Raw genomic sequence first — 25,933 nt, 5'->3', positions numbered from 1 at the left:
AGATAAACAAGCTACAGGCTTTTTTCATTTTATATAGCCTTTATATTTGAAATAGTACTCTGCGCTATGGGGTGGTAGCCTAGCTTTAAGGCTGGATTAGACAATAACCTAGGTTACGTGATAGCCTAATTATAAATTTTCACATTAGTAAGTTACTGTTTCATGTAGTAGATGAAATAGCTTAGGCCTAGATGTAAGCAACTTGGGTTAGACAAAAATGGTAGCCTATCTATGAGTGTACATACTTAAGTGTCTGTTTTTATATGAGCCTATATGTACCATAAAGAATTATCTAAAATAACCTGGATAAGACAAAACTGTATTCTAGGCTAAAAGAGAATAATTTAGGAAACATCCTGTTATTGGTCTAAGTGGTAGTTTAGTCCAAATAACTTAGGATTAGATATAAGAAAGATCCTAGGCTTAATAAAACAACTTAGCTTTTATGACTATAGGCTGAGACCAATATGGTAGCCTATTAGTAAGGCTACATTGTAGTGGTCTTATGTAGCTTAATATCCCTAAAGGTGATATAAACCTAGAACAGGCTGTAGCCTAACCAGATTAAGTAGGAACCCTTTTTAAGGAAATATTCTAATATTAGCCTAAAAACATCCAATAAAAGGATAGCAGCCACAGAAAACAAAAAAATTATATTAGAAAAGGATTCTTTTTTATATAGTTTATATCCTTAAAGTTTTAAATAAGCCCATGACAGGCAGTGACCTAGAATGCGGTCACCTTCTAAGAAATCCTCTATTCTTAGTTTAGTGTAGATTATTCTAGAAGTATTAACCTAAACCATATAAAACATGGGCTACTTAAACAAGTTAGTTCATAGAGGATTAGTCTGAATGACATGGCAATTCAAATTAAAATTTCACATAGCCATTGCAAGAAGACTAATACACCACATACAGTTGTCAAAATTAACCTAAACCTTATAGGGTTCAAGTTAATATAAATTTTTAATAAAATTTATTGCAACTAATTAGTTTCTAATAACTTATTTTATTTCACTACAGGGCTGCCATTATGTAGGACCCTCAGCTCAAGTGTTTAGCAAATTGCTCTGTTCACTTTTTGCCAGTGGGTGGAACAGCCCATACCACCTGCCATGAGCATAGTCCTTGTAAAAAAACAACAGAAATTTGCTTGGTCACCAGATATGTGTGAAGTTTGTAGTGTGCTCCTGGCAACAAGTTTTAAGGATGAAACAGCTTGTTTTAAGCTGCCTCAATGGGTCCTAGGTTCAGCAGGGGTGACGTAAGGGATTTTATACCTCTCCAGCAAAACTCCGGAAGCAGATATTTGCCCCTTTCTCAGAAGATCTATGTTTGGGCCAAAACCCAGTAACTTCAGTCCCCATGAACTCCCAGGTTAACCCTGTGGAGGAAGTAGAGGAATCTTCACTTGCAGGCAACATTTTTGCTAAAGAATAGGAAGTTGATATTGCTAATGAAATGACCCTGCTGAACCAAGAAGGATCAGGGACACAAGTTTCGGTTAACGATGGGAGAAACCTTCCAGAAGGAAGTCTCTCCCTTATGCAGCCATCAGAAGCTGAGCAGGATCCTTCCCTAAAAGAGATACCAGGATCCACCTAACTCCAATTGAAATGACTAAGTTTTTGGAGAGGTATTGTAACTCACTCAGGACTTTTGCCCCCTGGGTAACAGGCAGTTACAAGTCAATCATGGATGTTCAATCAGATTATGTAAGCTCCCCCTAAAAGGGATACATACACAGTTTACGGCATTTGATGAATTCCATAAGGAAATTATGAGTGACATCAAAGATACCCTTATCACAGAATGGCAGTACAGGCAGTCCCCGGTTATCGGCGACCCGGTTTTAGTGTCGATATGTGCTGATTTCTGCTTATCAGTGCCATTAATCAGGTATTGGCACCAATATATACCTAACAGAGGAACTGATAACTAAAAATTGACGATTTTCGGTTATCGTCACACCTTTGGAACCCCTGCCTGATAACTGGAGATTGCCTGTATATACAATGGACATAAATTACATGATTCTGAACAGGAAATTAAGTCATTTATGTCGACCCCAAAGGGTAAAAGTGCTGCATCCTGTAACTGAAAAGTGGGAATGGATACAAATTCTGCCCAAACAGGAATTCTGACAGGCACCAGCAAAATGGCCAGTTCAGGCTACAAAACTTTGGATCAAAACATAACAGGGGCCCCAATAGTCACCCCTGATGATACTGATAATCCTTGACGAGATGCCTCAATGTGCATTTTCTCTCCTGATGGTAATCTAATTCTTGAGCGAAAAACTATGATCAAAGTTTTGCATGTAGAATTTAGAGACTGCAGTACTCCCTAATATAGAATGGCACCTGGTACCACCTTCACCAGACATAGAGGAACCACATAAAGAAATGGTTCTCTTACTTACATATATAGCATTAAAAGCTGTAGATGAATCTCTTAACCAGTGGAACAGGGATGTGTATGTACTGCCATTCTGAATAAAACCCAAGATACTCACCTAGTAGCCCCAGCCTTCTGTTCCTTCGCTTTGGTTATAACCACATCCAGCTTGCTGGAAGTTGGCATCCAGAAGACTCCAGGACAATTTTTGCTGGTGTGGCCAAACATCTTATGAGAACCCAATGGGAAGCACTCTGTGACTTTCTAGAATGGTGCATAAAAGCATGAATGGAAACATTGGAAGGCCTCAACAAGTCACTTTTGAATGTGACCACATTATTACAGTCTAACCTCTTCTGTAAGGACCTTTTTGAGGCTTCGGTGGTAACTCAAATATACTAGCAAGCACAACAACAAAATTTTACAGGGTACGATCTTCCTGGAAAAGGGGAATTCAGGAAACAATAAACCCAAAACTTCCCTTTACCCACACCAAAAAAGGCTTGCTTTGATCAACAACTCTTAATAAGCCTTCAGTCACCTCCAAAAGTTTTCCTCAAAAAACAGGTAGGTGGTCAAAATGGACAATTCCCATAAAGGGGCGACAACAACCACATCAGCAAGTGCATCCTTTTCACAAGGTCCCAAAACCTTCTTATAAAGGGAAAGGAAAACCAATACCAGAAATGCCTATTAAGGGCAAAGGCAGAGGAAGAGGTGGATGCCAATAGGAATTGTTTGTTGAGGGGTTAGCTTCAACAACACCACAGGCAATGGAAGTCGTCTCTTGGGGGGGGGACTGAATTATTTGCAATGGGCTGAGGTGGAAATGGTCTCATCCCCCCTCCTTTAAAGGGGTTATTCCAAAATGCTGACCCCTCTTTGGAAGATCACAAGCAGAAGACCGTTAAAGGGGGCCATAGAGAAACTTGTGTTTATTGGCCACCAAGCACGTCTCTCGCCAAGGATTATTATCAGTATCATCAGGGGTGAGTATTGGGGCCCCTGTTGTGTTTTGATCCAAAAAGTATTCTTCCAAATGAAGAGTGATCCTCTAGCTCTCAACATTTAATAAGCACATTGTTTGCCAAAAGTTTCAGATGAGTACTGTTGCCCAAGTACGCTTAATCATTCCAGAAGGGACTTGGAAAGCTATTATAGAATCCAAAAGAATCATACTGGCACGTCCCTATTGCTGTTCCCTTCCCCCCCTTCTTGTGGTTCCAGATAGGGAAAGATACTAACAGGTTCAAAGTCATACCTTTTGGACTAAACATTGCCCAAGAATTTTTACAAGAAGGAATACAACTAATGGCTTACCTTGAAGACTGCTTAATCTGGGGCCCCACAAGAAAAGAGTGCTTGAAAACCTAAGAATAGTGGTCAACAGACACCTGTCAAAAGGTTTTATAATAAATTGGGAAAAATCCTGCCTCATCCCCAGCAGACGCTTTCAATGGTTGAATGCGTTGGTATACTATTCACAGCCTGTTGTCTCTCCCCATCAATACTCATAACATAATAGGAAAAACTTCAAAACCTTTTTTGCACAGCCCAGAGTTTCCAGACAGGAATTGGAAGATTATGATGGGCCTACTGCAGTTTGCATCAGTAATAGATCCAATACTCACATTGCAGTTAAAAAATGTGAACAAATTCTGGCTATCGCACATGAGAAAAATGATATGAGACCAATCTTATCAAAAGAATACAAAAATTGGAGAGATACTTCGGTCTTGGACCCAGAAGGAAATTCTGGCAAAACAGCTCACCCTGACTCCTCCATCTGTACGAGTGACAATAGGCACAGATGCCTTGTTGACAGGTTGGGGAGGACATTGGGGGGATCATCAGGTGGTAGGGAGGTGGTCCCAGATTTTGAAGGTTTTGAGCAAACTGCTAACATTCAAGGGAACATTAGTTACTATTACTTCAACAACAGGCTAAGAGATTAATGCCACTACCGTCCACTGTTCTATCCCAGACAGTAGAGGGAAGTTGTCTACGCATTCTCCTTCCTGAGCCAAGACCTCCATATGTGGATTTTTTAAATATCTGCTGGGAAAATTACTCGCCCAACATTGCTAGGTGCCTGTGCAAAAATTACAGACATCGTCTTTTCGACAATGCTAGTCGGTATGAAAGATATGGTTAGATTATATCCATACTGAGAGCCCAGTTGAGATTTCTATGGAAACACTTTTAAATTTTCATATAGTACACCTTTTTGAAGACTAAGTGCCTTCTGGTTACAACATTCATGGCTTATTAGGCAATATTAACGGTACCTTTGCTTTATGGATTCGGGATTAACTCTAGTATGTATATTAGTTGTCACTTCCCTCCTGCAGTCTTCTGCACTACAAAGACCCTCTCCTGAAAGGTTCCCAATTACTTGATCCCTGAACAAGGCTTTTAGGCTTCTATTACCCCCTCAGTTCAGTGAACCCAATACAACCACAACTCACATTCTACAAAAGGTGATCTTCTTGATTGTACTAGCATCAGGAGTTCCTATTAATGAACTGGGCTCTCGTAGACAGGGACGATACATCGTGCCAACAGCTGATGATTAATAAAATCATCCATTTTTATTGTCCCCTGGCCCATCATTGCTGGCCAAGAATGAGGATCCTTTAACCCTTAGTGGACGGGTAGAAAATTAATATGTAGCTCCTCAGGCTGGGTAAACTTTGAGGTCGTTCAATTTACGGAAAAAAAAAACAATGGAAAGAGGAAGATATGCAAATGGTGAAAGAAAAAATATTCTAAAAAATTTTCCCTACCTTCCAGGAGAAGTTGAAAATGACTATTTGCAACTCCTTGGGTCCTCTTTTACTAGACATTCATAAATTTTACCAATTTATCTATGTTTTTTCTAATAGATAGTTTTATTTTATTTTGTAAAATTATAATTACAGCTCACACAATATCAAAACAAATAAGAAATAGAATTAGTAATAAATTCTTAGCATATTTGTTGAAAAATATTTGTTTAAATTTACCGAGAACAAAGATTTAGTAACTTTGTTTTATTTGTATGTTTTTCTAATATTTCTTTGCACTTTTCTTGCAAAATTACACAACTGACATACTATCGTAAAAGCCAAGAACTAAAATAAACAGCACCCCTTTGGTATATCTATGAGCAATTTATAAAAAGATGTCATATGAGACCGAGAAGCAGTACATTCCCCCTCGAAGTCAAAATCACTATTAAGCTTGCATGAGCTGCCGAGTCTTGATTTTAGCCAGTGTAAAAGTTGCCATTAGTGAATTTATGGGCTAAGAAGTACTGGCACCTCTTTCCTGCCCGATTCTTTCCAAGTCAATGGTGCTTGATATTCGCTATAAAAAAAAGATCAGCAAGGAAATATACTGTTAAATTTAAACAGCAAGTTCTAGCTGAAGGTGAGAAAACTGTTCAAGCTGCTAATGACTGTTATCGTGTGTTGGCAACAAGTATAAAACTCCCATAAACTTATGCCATCAAATACAACCGTAGATAAAATTGAGAAAATTATTTTATCAAAACTATTGGACATGAAAGACATTTTACTGTTGCTTTCACGCCAATAAAAGATAAATAAAGCAAAGCTCGTATTGTGAAAATAGCGAACGGAATCACATAATTTTTTTTACACTAAACATACTCCCAAAGCAATCTGTTAACAAAAAAAATAATTTCGTTCATAATGAGATGTATTCACGTCATATTTCGACTTAAAAAACACTTTTTATATAATAAAAAATTACTGTATCTCATATAAGTAAAGTACAGTATCTAGATATTCGTTTATGTTTACTAGAAGCTAGAAATTTTGCTCAGAATTGAGTTAAATATGGCAAAATAAACTCATATTCAACATCAGCTGATTTCCAAACCAAAACACTGACCGCTATGTTAGCACAGTGGTCCCCCTGTATTTGAGGGGGATGCATACCAGACCCCCCCATGAATAGTTAAAACCCGCGAATAGTTGGAACCCCCTATAAAAATGCATAAAACCTCCTATTTTGTTAGTTAAAACTCAAGAAAAACCAACTAAAAATTTATATACCTGGTTTTTTTAATAGTTTTCTCACAAAAAGTGCATTTTATGAAAAAAAATAAAACAGGCATTTGTGGATATTTCTCATAGTAAAAGACCGCAAATAGGCGAGTTTTCCGTGAATAATGTGGGGAAATGTTCCAGAGAGAAATCCATGAATGTGTGAGTCCACGAATCTGGAGGATGCGAATACGGGGGTCCACTGTATATTTTATAACAATAATATGAGAAAACGTAGAATGTTATTGGATACAGTGAAGTAATGTATAACTTTAAAAAGATGCATATTCGTTAAATATGTATTTTATAATTATACGTAGTCATCAGCTGCCTGACATCGTTCAATTGTGCTGATGTTGGACTGAATCTGATTCTCTTTTCGTATCCAATTTCTTTTTGTACTGAATTATCATAGTCAGAATGCATTGAACCTCCAGAATTAGCTTAAATTAATAACTGGTACTATACCTTATATGTAGTATAGAGTATACTATATGCTAGCCTACTGTATTCGTGTGTATACGTGTATTCAACATACCATAGTATGCGCTAGGCTAAATCTGGTTGGTATTATTCAGTTTCTCTTTGTACTGAATTATCATAAGCCAGTCTGCATTGAACCTAGTGAATTAACTGAAATTCATAATTACCGTATATATATATAAAGTACAATAAGACCCTCTCACATAAGAGGAAGTTTCGCGTAAGTTTTGACACGGTCTCTAAAAATGCTAATAAATGCTCACTTGTAGAGTTTGAACACTAAATGTGACCCTAATCATGCTCCCTAAGTATTAAGCTAACTTTTAAATGAAATTAAAAAGTTACTGTAATCTGATTTAAAAGTTAGTTCAATATATTACCCTTAAAAAAGAAATAACTGGTCGGCATAAAAATAGTTACAGTAACTACTATGTACATATGTAACCATTTTCGAAAGTTATCCCTAATTCACGGGATGCCATTTTCTTTTTCCCTCGGAGTAAAAGAAGTTTTCTTTGCGGGGAGAGAGAGAGAGAGAGAGAGAGAGAGAGAGAGAGAGAGAGAGAGAGAGAGAGAGAGAGAGAGAAATATCATCTTTAAAAAGTGCGAATGGGATCACATCTTCTGAAAGTACATTAACTGTAGTGCTGTAATTGCGTAACAGTACATACAGGTTGTACCAGTACTTTTCTCCAAGGTTAATATAGTAATTTTCATAGAACGACAACTCTGTTATGTCTCTGATATGCTTTACCTTTCATGAAGGTCTTATATAGTGACAAATACTGTGAATTATGTACTGCCTTTGTATATATTTTTCAAAAATATAAATAGCATAGACAGAATCTCCATACTGATTTTACACTTAAAAGGATAAAAACTTAATTTAGTATACTAATATGTACTTCAGAAATTGAACAAAGTATCTGAAGGGATATCATCTTTGAAAAGTGCAGTAACTTTGTGAATGGGTATTGCATCTTGTAAAAGAACGTATATGCACTAACTGTAAGTGCTGTAATTACCTTTGTATCATATTTATGCATGTACAAAAATAAAGATAATACATTTTTAATAAAGATTTTATGCAGAAAGGCTTTAAAACTTAAAAATTTACATAAATTAAACATAAACACTTTTGCAGGGTTTTTCAGTGTTTTTGGAGGTTTTGCAAATGTTCCCGCTATTGTGAAGAAGTGGCGTATGACAAATGATGGGGTTTTTGGAACCCAGCCCCATCGTAAATAGAATACCTGTATCAGACTGGTCGTAAAGCCGTCGCAACTCAGAGTTGTTGTAAAACAAATGTGTTGTTAAGTGAGAAGCACATGCATTTGTAACTTTAGATTAATACTTTTATCATTCTCTTTTACTTTTTTGAACTTAATTAACCAGACGATGGGATAAAGTTAGGCTATTGTAATTTGGTCTCTCTCGCTACCTACCTCCTTCAATCGTTGTGAGTGAAATTTAGAAATATTTTCAAAATATATTGTTATTACTTGGTAACCTCATCGTAAAATCGGATTTTCACAAGACAAATTATCTTAACTTGAACACTACCTGTATTAACTACAGGGTTTTTACTTCGGCAGTACTTTGGAACATAACAGAGAAGCTTGCATGGCCTTGGCTTACGGAGGAATTTTCCTGGTGTCACGCAGTTGTGAACGTTCACATCTCCGCTCCTAGCCTCCAGCTCACCTGGAGCACAAGCTACTCGAGTCAATTAGCTGGTAGAGTAATCGGTTACCAGATTCAGTTACAGTAGACCACCATATTCATTGGGTATGGGTACCAGACCACCCCCCCATCCCCCTGTGAATAGCTAAAATCTGTGAATACTTAAAACCCTATAAAATTGCTTAGAACTTCCTATTTTGATAGTTAAAAAAAAGAAAATCTAAAAATGCTTATACATCAGTTTTTTTAAATAGTTTTACCACAAAAAGTGCACTTAGTCATGAAAATTATATGAAAGAACAGAAATTTATGAATATTTCTCAATGAAATATACCACAAATAGGTGAATTTTCCGCGAGTAATGGATATATAGGGTCCATAGAAAAATCCTCGAATAGGGAGTCTGCGAATCGTGAGGCCGTGAATACTGGGGGGTTGACTGTACAGTCCGGTCCCGAAATATGCGTCATCAGATTGTGCGATTCCCCTTTTATGCAGTCGCTAGTTCTCAATAGATTTTCTGTATTTGCAAAGCCGTTCAAAGTCTGAGTCATGTACCGCAAACATATCAAATCTAGTGTCTTTTCAATGTGCTTCACACGTTTGTGATGTCATAGTGCAATGTGTATGAATAATTGGGATCATCATCATCGCCGTACGTATTATTCAGATCTGCGTAGTTTATTCTGAATGATTGGTATCATCATGATCGCCATAGGTATTATTTAGATCTGCGAAGTGTATTCTGAAGGCTTCTCTTCAGCCATTAGCTAAGACAGAAGGCTCCACCTCACGCATTTGTGATGTCATAGTGCAGTGTGTATGAATGATCGGGATCCTCATCATCGCCATACGTATTATTCAGATCTGCAAGTGTATTCTGATCATCATCATCATGTATGCATCTGCCTAGAAGTCAAAGAGGAAGACCTATTTTCTCAAAACTAAAAAGCTTGTCCTTAAGTTAAAGACAAAGGAAAGAGTAAATTTCATTTTGGCAGCAGTCGACAACTTCAAATCCGTCGTTGCTGAACATGAAGTAAGAATTATTTTGTCTAAGTTAACTTGTTTTGACTAACTTTTGGCATTTGATCATTTATTTTTTTCTATTGTTGAAATAGATTTTGATGAAATGATTAGTAAAAGTGATTAACAGAGAAGCAGATGTGTTTTCATATCAAATTTTGAATTTTCATCGGCTCTTTTTATCGTAGAATAAATTTAGATGAAAACGATTACATAGTGAACGTGACGGACAAAGAAACTGAGACGGATGCTCATAACCAAGTTTGTTAGGCCTAATGAAACCTCAAATGGTTCACGAAACCTTCCTTCAGCGAAGAAAACTTCACGAAGGATGAGATAGAGGAGTTTGAAGGTTTTTTGGCAGAGGATAGGTAGAGGAAATTCCATCCAAAAGGTTTATTAAAGGAAGTGACTGTATCGTACAGTACACTTACACCCAATGGTGGCAGTGTTTATGAGTGGGAGTTTTCACCATCCTGGGTGTAATTTTAAACTTTTTCAAGTTATTAAAATCTTTTTAATGTTTTTATTTATCCATAAGAACAATAGAAAAATTTACACTATAGTACATAGAATGTATTGAAAATGGGTAGTATAAAAAGAGTTTGACTGGGTAAGTTGCTTTTTTCCTTGGCCCTAATGGAATTATTCCCATAAGGTATGTGTATCGAAATCTGCAATTTCCCAGTTCTGTGAGGCCATGGATCAACCAAATTCTCGCATAATTGGGGACTGTACTGTATATTTTTTATGTAAGCTTAAAAAGTGTAAATATTTTCCAATACCCTGAGACCATTTTTAGTGACTGGCATGACATCACAGAAGGAAGCACAGGATGTTCTCTTATTATCTCCTCACCTGAGTTTGGAGAGCCAGGGGTACAGTGTACCTGGAGCACCCTCGACAATTTGTGGATGGGTCATGATTTTATTTCATTGTAGGTGTCAGTGTTTTCTGGTTGTTTCTTTATTTTGGTGCTGCACCCAGGGCAAGGGCGGGCACCTATCATTCTTTGCTGGCTATAGGAACATTTCCCTTGCTGCAAAGTTCCCCCTAAGTAGAAGGCAACCCTTGGTTCTACCGCCACGCCACTACGTGTTAAGATGAACACCAATGGGAGGCAGTATTCAGCCACAGTAGCTCTCTTTAACTGATAGGAAATGACATGAATTGTTTTTTAGTGCCTGTAACTTTTGTATTTAAAATTCATTGCATGACTTAATGCTTTAGAATAGAATAGTAATATTAATATAAATAGCAAAATATCAATAAAATGCAAAATTAAAATCACACCATCCACAAAACAGTGCATAAAAGCTGAAAAGAAGGCACAGAAACTAGTGGGATACATAAAGAGGCAGTTAGAATGCAGAAGCAAGGAAACGGAGCTGCAGCTCTACACATCAATAGTTAGACCACATCTTGAATATGCAGTACAGATTTAGTCACCAACACTAAGAAAGGACGTAAATAGATTAGAAGGGGTACAAGCAAGAGCCACAAAGTTAATTCTATCCATCAGGCAAATAGGTTACCAAAGACAACTAGAGAGTCTGAACATGTATGGCTTAGAAACATGACAATTGTGAGAACAACTAATAGAAACATTGATAATACTGAAAGGCATAACAAAAGTAGACAGTAACCTATTTACGTTAAATGAAAACCAGTCAAGAAATAATGATTGGAAACTAGAGCTGGAGAGGTACAACACATTACATTACAGGAACTTTTTCACATACAAGATATATATGACACGTGGAGTAAACAGCCACCAGAAGTTGTAAACAGCAAGTGTGGAAGAGTTTGAAAGGAAACTATAAAAAATCATTAGGACACTGTGAATGAACAGTAAAACCTGCTCCTAGAGATGAGTGAGCACACAATGTCTCCTCTGATGGACTAACAAGTCTTTGAGGCATCCTAATCCTTGTAACTCTCTCTCTCTCTCTCTCTCTCTCTCTCTCTCTCTCTCTCACAGTATACATATCTCTTAATGAAAAAGCAGAAAAATATCGATAAAATACTATTTCACTTACAGAATAAACCATGTAATATTGATCTACTATTATTGTAATATGTATAAAAAAATTTAGTCTCAACATTGTAATTGTTCTTACTCTTGGTGTTGCCATATTTTTTTCTTTCTCTGATGTACTGAACTGTGGTTCATTACAAATTTATTAGTTCAGTCTACAATTATCACACATAATAACAGTACACAAGAGAATATTTTATAACTGTTAATGTTTCATCTCTTATCACCATAAAATATTTAAAATCTCAATTTCATATGTAAGCAACATAAGGTTGCTGTATGCTCTCATCGCCTGTCTGTCAAGTCTCATCCCCAGCTGCAGTGCTGAGACTTCATTTGTAGTAAACACCAGTCTCTCTCTCTCTCTCTCTCTCTCTCTCTCTCTCTCTCTCTCTCTCTCTCTCTCTCTCTCTCTCTCTCTCTCTCTCTCTCATAATGAAATATGAATTACTTATCATAAGGTTTTATGTACAAAATTAAAAATAATAATTTCATTAATACATTCATTGCTTTTAACAAATAAAAATTTTTTTTCCTAATTCTTTCGGTGGTAGTGGGCCTCAATCATAATAATACATTATAAATGAAGTTCTGTAAATGAAATAACATATTAATGTGTTTACATTAATATTAATAATGATATTTGAAAAGTTAGTAAAATATTGTAATGTACATACACAAGCAATTATTTTATCACTTGATTGTATTTATAATTTGGTATTTTTTTCAATGCATATTTAAATGTATTTAAGTACTGTAAAGTATTTAACTCTACTTGTGAATTGCCAATGATTCTCCCATGTGAAAAAGAAAATGGGACAGCTTCAATACAGTATGAGAGAAAATGGGTGTGTTTGAATGTAGGGAGGATTTTAGTTTAGTTTTCATACGTAGTTGTAAGCCATATATTTTTAAGGGTAGTGTTGTAAGGATGACTTTGAAATTATATTTAAGTGGTTTTAGAATGATAGGTATATTTGGTGTTTGAATCATTAAAATAAGTAGTTATAAGCATTTTTAGAGGTAGGTCTTTGGTGCCTGTACTATTCAAATAGCCACTTATAAGCATTTTTAGAAGGGGGATATCAACTTAATGTGGGTGGTTGTGGTCCGTAACCCCCACAATTACAGGGAACATACTGTAGTTCATTTGTTTCATGACAATCCCATCTACCTACAGGCAGTCCCTGGTTATCGGTAAGGGTTCCGCTCACAAGGGGGTTGCTGATAAGCTAAAACTGCCATTAACCGAAACGGCAATTTACGACTAGTTTCGGTTAATGGCGCCCCTGTTAGGTATGTTATGACGCCATAACTCTGTTATCTTTACCTTATGGCACCGATAACTGGATCTTGGCCCGTTATGGCGCTACATTTCGCCGATTTTATGGCGCTAGGCAACTCCTATAAAACCTGATTGCCATTAACTGAGTCTGCTGATAACCGGGGACTGCCTGTATTTTTTGGGGCCATGAGTGAGGGCTTTACATGATTGCTGACCTTGGATGAAAAAATGTTGTGTTATGAAAACCTAAATTCAATTTTATTATAGTAGATAAAAATCTTATCTATCCCTATTATTCCAGACTGACTGGGTGACTATGAACTTCGTACCATTTGCAGAGAAATCATTGTCAATGGTTGTCTCTCTCTACCAGACAACATCGTCTTGGCAGGAAGTTATAGAAGCTCAAGTCTTGAAAAATATCATTCAGGTTTGTTAATTAGAATTCCTCTATTCTTAATTTGAAGTGTGTATTATGCTAAAAATATTTAAGATATTTGATTACGTATCATAAACATGAAATGTCTACAGTAATTTATGTATTTTAATTATAATTTGAAATTGGTTCAATTAGACAGCTAGATTGCATTTTGAGATTCAAAAACTTATTTTAGTTAACTATACTGTATACATACATACATACATCAACTACTATTATCATGAGTTGAAACCTGGTCATGTTTAGACTCATATCTGAAGGATAATATTCTTGAGGGTTGATTGGATAGAAAATGGTTGAGTGGATAGAAAAATAGTTGGCTGGTCCTTACAATGTCCAAGTTTCCTCTGCTTTGAGATGTTCATTGAGTCAACCTATTTTGCAAATCTCTCAGAAAAGTCAGATGTATACTTGAAGGCCTTATATATTGGACCTATAACTGTCTTCACAACAGATATTTAAATTAGCGCTGAAAAAGAGATGATTGGCTTTTCAGCTTCCACTATGAAAATATGTTGATACAATTTAGTGTGTGCTCTTGAGAAAATAGTTATAGAAAAAAATGTAAAGGTCACCAGCAAGCAGCAGAGACAAAGGACCTTTCATTGCACTATTGGCAGTGCCCTAAAGACTGATATAGACACACATGAATGGTACCCAAGTCTTCTCTCTACCTAAAAGGTGTATGGGGAGCCAGGCAAAGTTAAAATTTATCAAGCTCTAAGCAAGACTTAATTTTAAACCACCACAGAGGACAGTTGTTGGTGATACCAGTCAGTTACCATGACCCTAAATATTGTACGTAAAAGAAGGTTTTGAGACTCGCTAATCCTTTTATTAATCAGGTGCACTAGACTAGTTATCTGGAAGTAAGAGCTGTTATGCAGTTGGGAAAGTCTCACAAGACTCAGTAGAAGATCAAAACATGATCTTTGCTTCTCTGACTATATTTAGGTCTGTGAATCTTAACAATTATTTTAAAAGTATTTGTTTTTATTACTTCACTGAATGAATAAATTTCCACCTTAGGGTTTGATAGTCCCACTCCGTATGAAGTACAGATGCCCTGCTCAGACTACCTGGAAGTTAGCCATTACTACATTGTTGACTGTTCTACAAGAAGGCTTACAGTTAGCAAGAGAACACCCTACTCATTTCCGAGAAATGTGGCCAGTCCTAGGGACAGCATTAGATAGCTTTCTATTTTCAAATAGGCAAGTAATGATTTGGTTGCAGTACATATCCTTTCTTATTAATTTTATTATATAATAAACCTACATTTATCAAGAGAAATGTGATACTTAAACAGATTTTTTTTTTTTGCTCAACAGTACTTATAGTTTGAAAATACGTATAGTATAGTGTACTTGTGGTTGAAGATTATCTGATTATATATATTGTATTTCTGCTTCCAGCCCTCCACCTGCAAATCAGAGTAGTGAAGATGCCGAAAGAGATGAAAGTATAGACTGCCAAGTTGTTGAACTCATACGAGAAGAGATATTACCATATGCATCTTCTACACCCAGTGATTTCATAGTGTCAATTATGGTGCTTCTCAACAAAGGATCAATAGAGTCTGCATCAGGCACTGACTCTGGTGTGTACTAATTTTAACTTTTCATGAGTTTTGTAATAATTTGTCAAGGTATTATACATCCTTTTATATTTAGGAGAAGGATGTTTCAGATATCTATATATTCTGTACACTTTATCCTGGTTATGTTTACATTCTTAAAATCATCAGCTGTATGTGTTTTACTGACATCTTCAGGGCTAATAGTTGCTAAGTGAAATGTATTTCGGAGATTCGTTTTTTACCTCTTCCAAAATATTTCGTGGCCTGCACATTGTTTATTTCTTCAGCCACCGCAACAACCATAAATTTAGTGGCATTTATATGTACTTTCATAACACTTTCCATTAACAAATGTTTAACTAGTCAACAACCGTAATGCAACCCTTAATAAATGTGTGTTAGTTACAGTAATTGACATTGGCAAACAGCTGTTTCTTGATTCAGTTGTTTGTGTCAGTACTTGCTGTTGTTTATGGCAATTTCTTGCACAGTAGTAAGTGGTTGTTAATTATAAGAAATTGTAATCAATTCTTATACAAGTCACAAGGTTGGTAAGCCTGATCTAATGTATGTGGATTTGCATTTAACCTAATGAGCTTTTGTATCTAAGCCTATTTATTAGTTAAAATAAAACTCAGATATAATATGCATTATCAGTAGTATCAGGCATAGAAAGCATGCCTAGTGTAAATCTACTAAAATACATCTGCATTGTACACAATGTATATGGTGAAATCATGTTTTTGGATGAAATTTTAATGATTGAATAATACACAAGTATACTCAAATTACAGTTTTTTTATATGCGGTATATTTTTGAGTGTCATGGAATGTATTTGTTGGAAATAGATTGTGCTTGTATATTTATGGAGCCAGTTTCAGTTCTGATATCGGAAAAAATCCAAAAACAGAAATGATGTGTGGTGCCACCCTCATAGCCACTCAAGATCTAATGGCAGTCGATTAAAAAAAGTCCCAGATCATACAACTACCAAATGTACTTAATTGTTGGCAAAAATGACATGATTGTATCCACCATAATTCTTACTATTTTAGTGTTATATGCATCTAATCAATTAGTAAGTAAAATGTGTAGAGTACAGAGTACTGTTATTCAATGAGATATTGTTTGTTATCTTTTTCAGTAAGACTTTCTTAATTTTAATATTGCTTTGTTATTCTAACATTATTATTCTAGGAAGTTCGTTTTGTCTTTGCTCTATGACATTTGTTTTATATGTATTTATAGTGCCTTACAGTATTATTACATTTATTCCAGAATGTGATGGCTTCAAGCTGAGGGAAGAATTTGCCAAAACTTGCTTTGAAACACTTTTACAGTTCTCTCTCCTAACTCCAACAGATTTTGATGTAAAACTTGATAACTCAGGTACGAGATCCTATTAAACTTTTAATTTTGAGAAAAATGTATTGGTCGTCTGTTGAAAAGTGAATGGACTACATTTTGAGGAAGAAATATTAGAAATATTTTCAATATTGTATGATTTACTTATACAAACTGATGATTTTATAAGTTCCATTATTGCTAGTCTAGAAAAATAAGAATTTCTGAATCATAATTAGAACAAGTGTAAGAGCAGATGAGTGTAAGATAATACCTTACCCACAAGAGGAACCCTTACCCCAAGTTTCCACTGAATTAGCTCATAATACTTTTGTTCTGTATGCAAAGCATTAAACTTATTATTCATCAACAAAGGTAGGAAGAGAACTTTGTACCTGAAGAAGTAGGTTAAACTGGAATTGAGGACTGAAAACATTGGGCAATTTGCACTCCAAGAGCCAGCACATTTTCCAATTCCTTGATGAAGTTTATACATGGATCTCTTATTTGTTCTTTAAATCATGTTTGCAGTCACTCTCACAATACCTCCCTTTTTCAAGTATCACCGGATAGCCTCTGAATGTTAGAAAACAGAATTAGATGTTGTGATAAAGCTCTCAGAAATGGAGCTGTTGCAGAAGGGGAAGCCACAGAAGATGTTTCTTCGAAAGGTCCAAGACAAGAAGAAATAGCTCTACCAAGTGTTCCTACTGTGATGACAGTGGATGCTAAACTTAACTTTCCTCTGGATGAGATTGCCATGTCTTTCAGAGCTTTTAATGTGGCCCAGTAGAAGAAGGATACATCCCTGTAAACTGTCCTTAGTTTGGATTGCACCCATCCATCTTTGCCTTATGTTAGTGGATTAAGAAGTGAAAAACAACACATCAGTGACTTTTCTCATGCATTCCAGCTGATTGATTTGAAAATGTTTCCTGCTGCAGCCTTCATGTTACATTCTATGGTTTTTTTCCAGAATTTTACTGGATGTATTAGCATCAATTCTGTCAAGGGAGGAGCTATTGGTACAGCTTTGGCAGGGTTGTCTCGCAGGAACTCTCTTGCATAGGGTCATATTCCTTCTCTCATCCACCTGTCTCTTTGGTACAAGTCACAAACAGAAGTGCTAATGCAGTGTTGAGGCAAAAGGGACCCCTCAGGTAGTTCTGTGAACTCTTCCTCTTTTGAAATGTACAAACATAGTTGTATCAAAAGAAGGCTACAGGATTTTTTTTATTGTGCACTCATGGGAGGGAATTCTGGCCATAGGGCTCAACTTATCTGTAGGTTAACATTTTGGGAATGCAGAAATTGAAAAAGAAACCTACAAAATTACTGTGTATAACGTGTTTACTCATAAGTATTTACATTTTATTTTACTCAACACTCAAGTACTTTCAGGCCCTATCTGTGGGCCTATTTCAAGAGATGTGTAGGTTGTCAGCCTGGGTCAAGGCCCAGTAATCTTCTGGAACTACTTCTTGTTGTGCCATCATTTATATGATGGCTGTTTCCTTGAGAGTTGCTAATCCCCTCTTGTCGCTCTGATATCCTGAGCTGATGGTCAATGGGAGTAACCCTTGTGGTAAGTGAGTGGTCACCAACAGTCTGTTGGGCATAAAACCTAATCTCCAGTTCAGAAGGATCAATCTTAGCTTCTTTTAATATCAAAGCTTGGCTTATGGGATCTTCTGAGGTAAAACCTTTGGTTCCTTCTATTACTTTAATCTCTCTGATGAGTGTTCCTTCTACTACCCTCCTATGACTGATTTTATTGCTTTTGTACATAAGCGTACCATTTTTAAAATTTATCGGATGGTCATTTTCCCAACAATGCCTAGCTATAGCTCTCCCCTGAGAGTTAAGCTGTACTGCCTTTCTGTGTTCTTGAATTCTAGTCCTTATTCCCCTACCTGATTCCCCCACATATTTGTCTCCACATTTGCTGCAATTGATTATGTATAACTCCCCCCCTACATCATCTGTATTACTGTCTTCTCCTTCCAATTTATTTTTACATTCTTTGTTTTTTACAGTACGTATTATCAAAGGTATACACAAATTTATATTTACTTTCTTTCATTTTTGAAGTGATTTGTTTCAAATTAGGTTTAAAAGGGATGGCAACTATCTTCTTGTTTTCTTTATTCCATGTACTCTCTACATTTGCTCTGTAATACAATTTTTTGTTTGGTTCATCATGTACCCACAGCAACACTACAACAGAAGTACATTTCAATAAATGTATGATGTTGCTGGAACTCAAGCTGTTCATTATGCAAGAAGATATGAAGCACAACTTTACAATGCCAAATCCATGGAAAATAAGATCTGGTTTATAAGTGAATGTTTGAAGAACTAAGTGTGTCCAAAAACTTATGACAGGATTGGAAAAAGACCATTTAGTGGAGAAGCATTTAGCAGTTTTCAAGAAGGATACATCAAGGATCAGTTGCAAGAGCTTAGGGAGAAGGAAGAAGCTGCATTTGCTGGTGTAAGGCGTACACAAAACACACTTCAAGAGACCATAAGGAGTGAGTGGTACAAGCAAGTTGTTGGGCAGCTCAACAGTAGAGTAAACTTTGATACAAATCGTAACATGGTTAACATTAAAAATAAGTTTGAGAGATTATTCAGTAATTCTATTTGGATAAAATTTAGCAATATGGATAATATAAAGAATATCTCAAGTAGATTATTGACTAGGGATGAAACAGCAGCTCTAGTGCTAGGATTAAATTTCTGTGTAGGGACTACAAACAATATCAACATAGAATTCAACAGCAAGATTAACTATCTCAATGTTGATCAACACATTGATTTAGCTCCTTTTCTCAGAGGAGTGATAATAGGGAGTAATGAAAGCAAACTTGTAGATATCTTGCCAAGGAGATTTAGTATCGCTCTGAAGGGATTAAAAAGATACAAATATATTAGAATTATGAAAGCTGACAAAAGGGGTAGCATTGTTGTCATGAATAGTTCAGAATATAGGGTTAAAATGTACAGGCTATTAGATGATGAAACTACTTATGCTAAAATAGAGAATCCTCCAACAATCCAAAAGCTTCAGAATACCTTCAATCAGAATGTGAAGAAAATAATCAGTAGACTAGGTAATGGGAAGGACATGCTATGAAATAAATTATTCTCATGTAAATTACCTGAACTTACATATATGTATATATGGCAGCCCCAAAATACACAAAGATGGCTGCCCACTACGCCCTATTGTTTCTAGTAGGAAATCTCCTAACAAAAACTTAGCTGTATGGTCAGCTGGAGAAATAGGAACATACTTAGGTATATTTTCAGAATCACATATTAAACATTCAGTAGATTTCATAGATAAAATTAAGAAAAAGAATGTAAAGGGACATATGGTTAGTTTTGATGTTGTAGCATTATTCACCAATGTCCCCTTAGATAAAGTATTAGAATTTCTTCAGACTAAACATAATAAGGGTATTTTCCCTCCAAACATAGAAATAGGCATCTTTCTTGAGTTGATTAAATTATGTGTCAGTGATACTTATCTCACATTTGAGGGACAAGTTTACAAACAGAAATATGGGGTAGCTATGGGGTCCTCCTTATCGCCTATATGTACTTGCCAACATCTTTATGGAATATTTCAAAACCAATCTAGTTCCTAATATGGAGATATGTGGATGATATTTTGGCCATTCTGCTAGGTAATGAAAATGAAATAGAAACTTTTCTAGGCAAACTCAATAAGTTTGATGACAACATCCAATTCACTATAGAGAAAAGTAACAATAATAAACTTCCCTTTTAAGACATATTCATAGAAAGAAAAGAAACAGGATATGAATTCAGCACATATAGAAAACCCACACGCACAAACTCGTATATTCATTTCTTCTCTTTTCACAGTCATGATATAAAAATAGGTGTTCTAACAGGGTTATTTCTTAGGGCAATGAGAACGTGTGACCCTTGTAAGATAGATCAAGAAATAAATTACATCAATAAAAGCTTTGATGCATTAGCATACCTAGAATAGTTCAGAAAAAGGGCACTCAACAAAGCTATTAAGATTTTTTATAGAGCAAATGTAGAGAGTACTTGGAATAAAGAAAACAAGAAGATAGTTGCCCTCCTGTTTATGCCTGAGATGAAACAAATCACTTCAAAAATGAAAGAAAGTAAATATAAATTTGTGTATACCTCTGATAATACTGTAAAAAAAACAAAGTAATGTAAAAATAAATTGGAAGGAGAAGACAGTAATACAGATGATGTAGGGGGGTATACATAATCAGTTGCAGCAAATGTGGAGACAAATATGTGGGGGAATCAGGTAGGGGAATAAGGACTAGAATCCAAGAACACAGAAGGGCAGTACAGCTTAACTATCAGGGGAGAGCTGTAGCTAGGCATTGTTGGGAAAATGACCATCTGATAAATTTTAAAAACAGTAGACTTATGTACAAAAGCAATAAAATCAGTCATAGGAGGGTAGTAGAAGGAGCACTCATCAGAGAGATTAAAGTAATAGAAGGAAACAAAGGTTTTACCTCAGAAGATCCCATAAGCCAAGCTTTGATATTAAAAGAAGCTAAGATTGATCCTTCTGAACTGGAGATTAGGTTTTCTGCCCAACAGACTGTTGGTGACCACTCACCACAAGGATTAATCCCATTGACCATCAGCTCAGGATATCAGAGCGACAAGAGGGGATTAGCAACTCTCAAGGAAACCAGAACAGCCATCATATAAATGATGGCTAAACAAAAAGAAGTTCCAGAAGACTGCTGGACCTTGACCCAGGCTGACAACCTACGCATCTCTTGAAAAAGGCCCACAGATAGGGCCTGAAAGTACTTGAGTGTTGAGTAAAATAAATGTAAATACTTATGAGTAAACACATTATACACAGTAATTTTGCGGGTTTCTTTTTTAATCTTCAGAAGAAAACTGAAAGAAGTTTTTCTTTGGTTCATAATGCAGGAAATGTTGCTCCTCTGCAGGTTTCCAGAAATAGTTGCTACTGTTACAGCATAACCTTAGTGATAACTTGCTAAGCAAAGAAAACTGGTCTTACTTTGTAGTGTGACCTTTGCAGATGGACAATTGGATGGTTGCTACATCATTTGGCTGTCTGCCAATAGGGAACTGGCTGGCTTAGTGGTTTTGGTCATTTTGGTATGGAGTAATTCTTATTCCCTCAGTGGAGGAAGTTTCAGTTTGAACTGGTGTTTTTCCTAGGGTTAATCTCTCTAGTTTTGGTGTTGAACAAACTTTTCCAGTACTCTGTTCTCCTGTCCCCTTCCCCAGGGGGCCAGTAATGGCACTTGTATTCCATTATCCTGTATTGTTCTGGAATCTGTGCTTTCTGCTGTTTAACCTGCTTCTCCTCATTGAATGATCATCATGTTTCAAATAGACCGTAACTACTCCTCTTGGTCAATGGTTGAGTGGCATCCAGTGCTGCTTTATGACTGGAGGTTTTCTGATGGACTGAGTACCAGTTCAGCAAGTCATTGGATCCTTGTTCTTCCTTGCTGAGACTATCTCATATGAGACTGTGCTGTGTGGCTTTTGTTCATCTGTGAATCAGACTTTGGTTGGAAAACCTTGAATTACTCCTCTTGATGGATTTATCCATACTTGATAAGTCCTTTAGAACTCATTTTTTCTACCATCAGCAGCAGCATTCTCTTGATTGGGAGATAAACCTGTCCTTAACATCTTAGGCCAAGTGTCTTATTAGCCCTTGGGCAAAACCTTGTTCGAGAGGTATCTCTCTCTCAGGACACTTTTTTTTAGGCCAGTAAAATTTGGGTGAAAAGTAGTGAATTTTTCTTGCATCCAGTTTAAGAGAGGTGGGGCCTCACACTCTCTTTTCTCTCCTGTCCTGAGTCTGGAAGCGAGTCATGGGACTTGTCAGCTCCTGACAGAAGATTCAAGATTTTCCTTCAATCACTCCCACTGAAGCTTTGTTTGGTGGTTCAGGATGGGACATATTTCTTATGTCCACTTCAAGCTGTACAAGCAGTCCTCACTTATCGGTGGTATTGGTTAACAGTGTTTCAGTTTTACGACTTTTGGATGACAACATCGTTAACCAAATTTTCAGCCCTGGTATGCAATTTTCGATACTGGTAAGCAGTTTATCGGTGTTGATAGCATGGTTTGTTGGCATAGGCATGCAGTTTATCAGTGACGGTAGGCAGTTTATCGGTGTCAGTAAGCAATTTTTGGTGCTGGTAAGCAGTTTATTGGTACTGATCAATGCTTACAGCATCATGAACACCTTTTATTACCACAATTACTGTTATATATATATATATATATATATATATATATATATATATATATATATATATATATATATATATACACATATATACATATATATATACACATGTATACATATATATATTTATATGAGAGAGTATTTTGAACAACTTTTAAATACTGAAAATGAGAGAGGAGATTGGGGAAGTACAGAGGGTAGAGGGACCAGTGATGAAGTACATGATACAGCAGTAAAGAGAGCAGTAAGCACCAGGTCCATCGAGTTCCAAATTGAAATGATCAAATTACTAGGTACAGAAGGGAGAAATGGATGAGGGATTTATTAAAGGCCATATGGGAAGAGGAAGGAATGCCATGGGTCTGGGAGGAGAGTCTAATGGTATATATATACAAGCAGAAGGGAGATGTCATGGATTGCAATAACTACAGGGGAATTAAACTAACAGGGCATGGATTGAAAGTTTTAGAGACAGCACTGGAGGAGAGATGAGAGAAAGAGGGATGATAGATGCCATCTTCATAGTAAGACAGCCACAAGAAAAGAGGCCTGAGGGAAACGGGGAGCTCTGTTGTGAGTTTATAGACTTGGAGAAAGTGTACGATAGAATTCCAAGAGAAGTGATGTTTTGGTGTTTGAGGAAGAGGAAAGTCCCTGAAAAGTTGATGAGGCCGGTTGAGATGATATATCAAAGAACGAGCACAAAAGTAACAACTGCAGTTGGGGAAACAGGAAACTTTGAAGTTAGTGTTGGATTACACGAGGGGTCAGCATTAAACCCATTTTTGTTTGTGCTGGTCATGGATGTGTTAAGTGAAGAGATCAGGAATGAAGAGCTTTGGGAGTAGTTGTACGCTGATGATCTGGTGATTACTGCTGAAAATGAGGAAGACTTACAGAGAAGGGTTGGAGAGTGGCAAGAGTCTTTAGACAGGGGTGGCTTAAAGGTGAATGTGAATAAAACAGGTTTTGGTAAGCAGTAGTGAAGATAGAGGCAGAATAATAATGCAAGGCTCAATTATGAAACAGGTGGAAAAGTTCAAATACTTAGGATCTGCTTTAAGCATGTTGATAGTAGAATAAAAGCTGCATTGGGGAAGTGGAGAGAGTTAGCTGGAGTTGTATGTGATAAGAAAATGCCAGTCAAGAACTATAGCACAGTGATAAGGCCAGTGTTAATGTATGGATCAGAAACATGGGCTCTTAAGAAGAAAATAGGAATTAAAACTTGAGAGAACAGAGATGAGAATGCTGAGGTGGATTATGGGAATATCGGTACTTAAGAGATTGGAAAATGATGAAATAAAAAGGGCAGGCTTACTAAAGATTACAAAGGTAATAAGAGAGTCATGATTTAAGTGTATGGGGATGTGTTGATGACAAGGAGGGAGTGAAGAGGGCTTGGAGGGAACCTTTTAGAGGTAGAAGATTGAGAGGGAGACAGAGAATTAGATGGTGAGCTAAAGTGAAGGAAGATATGGAGAGGAAAGGTTTTGTGGAGGATGATGCCTTTGCTAGAAGGGAGTGGAGAAGGCACATCATGTAACCAAACCCTTAATGTAGGGATAACAGTGGGAAAGAAAAATAAGATTATAGTACATGCTTATTTTGATAGTTAAAACTCAAGTAAAACCCACTGAAAATGTTTATACTGTTTTTAAATAGTTTTATCACAAAAAGTACATTTTATGAGGACATTGATACAAAAACCCAGGAATTTGTCAATATTTCTCACAGAAAAATACTGCGAATAGGTAAATTTTCCGTGAACAATGGAGGTATATGTTCCAGAGAGAAATCTGCAAATATGTGAGCCCGTGAGTCTGGAGTCCGCAAATCTGGAGTCCGCTAATAGGGGGGCTGTTCATGTTGTGGTAGTTTTTCTTGTGTTATTAAGTCTTTTTCTTTTGTAGTTTTTGTTTGCATTTGTTTCTCTTTTAGTTTTGTTATATGGGGATATCTTTCATCTACACTGCGTTGAGTTTGAATCTCCCTTAGGAACTTACGTTTAATTGTATAGAATACTTATCTGATCTGGATGTCTCGCTGATTTCTCATTTAATTTCTTTTTAATTCTTTTCATTTAATTAACTTTCTCAGGAGGCTTTTGACGTGAATTTGTTTCCTTTGGATTCTGGGCAAGTTAAACACCACGTTTCTCTTTCTTAATTATTATTGTAACACACAAATTCACTGTCCAATCACACACAAATGACACAGTGTATAAACGGAGTATAACCGACACAAGTTATGCATCCAGAAGTGAGTTCCTAACTAAACTTTTCTTTCGATTCAACTGAGCTCTGGACTCGTTCTTCAATTCTGACTCCACCTTCTTTTCTACTGGAGAACACCTTAATTCTTCATAATTGGTTAATCTTGAACGCCTACTACTTCCGATGACACCCTTTTACAAATCAGAGTGTATGCTGTGAGCTATCGTTACCACCCACTGGTTATCATTGTTCAGGTCCGAGATTGCTTGCATCATCGAATTTCTGTTGTGTCTCACTCGATTCCTTTCTTGTGTTTTATGACTCAATTTTCAAACATCCTGGTTTGCGTTCCTTTTCTACCTCTCTCTCTCCTTCATCTACTATAACTTTACTAGTATATTTTCCTAGCTAATATATTCCCTACATAACTAATCTTCTGCCTTTACATGCTTTATATTCACGATATGTGTGTGAGTGTGTGTATATTACTTGACCAACCTGGTGCAGCCCAGGAAGACTCTTGAGTGACAACCAACAAATCTCTCTCTCTCTCTCTCTCTCTCTCTCTCTCTCTCTCTCTCTCTCTCTCTCCTGCTAAGGTAGCTGCTTTAGTTACATTGCCCAGCATTTTTTACATTTTATATTTCACCACTTCTCACCCCTATTCCTATTTGGGCTGAACTTAGACTTGAAGGGCACCAGGAGTGTGTCTGTTCATCCCAGCAATCTGAAAAACTATGGATTAGACACTATTATCCATCATTTTTGTAATTTTATTTTTTACCCCTTCTAACCCCCCCCCCTTCCTATTAGGGGCTGAACTTGGACTTAAATGGCATTGGGAGTGTCACTATTCATCTCAGCAACCTCAAAAGCTATGGATTAGACACTAATATCTGTAGTTTTCAGTTATTTTTAGATGTCACCACCTTCCCTCCCCCTCATCCTACAGGGGCTGAACTTAAGGTTAAACTTGAACAACATCGGGAGTGTCATCTCAGTGACCTTGAAAGCTATGGATTAGAGACTAATGTCTTTTGTTTTAGATTATTTTTACATGTCATCTTCCCACCCTTTCTTCCACCACCCCCCCCCCCCCCCCATG

The 25,933-nt window shown here is 36.6% G+C and overlaps 1 protein-coding gene across 1 annotated transcript in view; it reads left to right on the top strand.

The window, feature by feature from the left end:
• LOC135222605 (protein MON2 homolog) overlaps positions 1 to 25,933 on the top strand; it is a 325,482-nt gene that overhangs the window by 246,713 nt on the left and 52,836 nt on the right. The window contains 4 exon segments of the mRNA XM_064260699.1: positions 13,268 to 13,396; positions 14,435 to 14,619; positions 14,821 to 15,005; positions 16,264 to 16,374. Coding sequence (XP_064116769.1) covers positions 13,268 to 13,396; positions 14,435 to 14,619; positions 14,821 to 15,005; positions 16,264 to 16,374 — 610 coding nt within the window.

The sequence above is a fragment of the Macrobrachium nipponense genome, chromosome 8 (assembly GCF_015104395.2).
Source record: "Macrobrachium nipponense isolate FS-2020 chromosome 8, ASM1510439v2, whole genome shotgun sequence".
Classification (NCBI taxonomy): domain Eukaryota; kingdom Metazoa; phylum Arthropoda; class Malacostraca; order Decapoda; family Palaemonidae; genus Macrobrachium; species Macrobrachium nipponense.
Note: the sequence above shows the minus strand (reverse complement) of the source record. Positions and strands in the feature narration are given on the sequence as shown.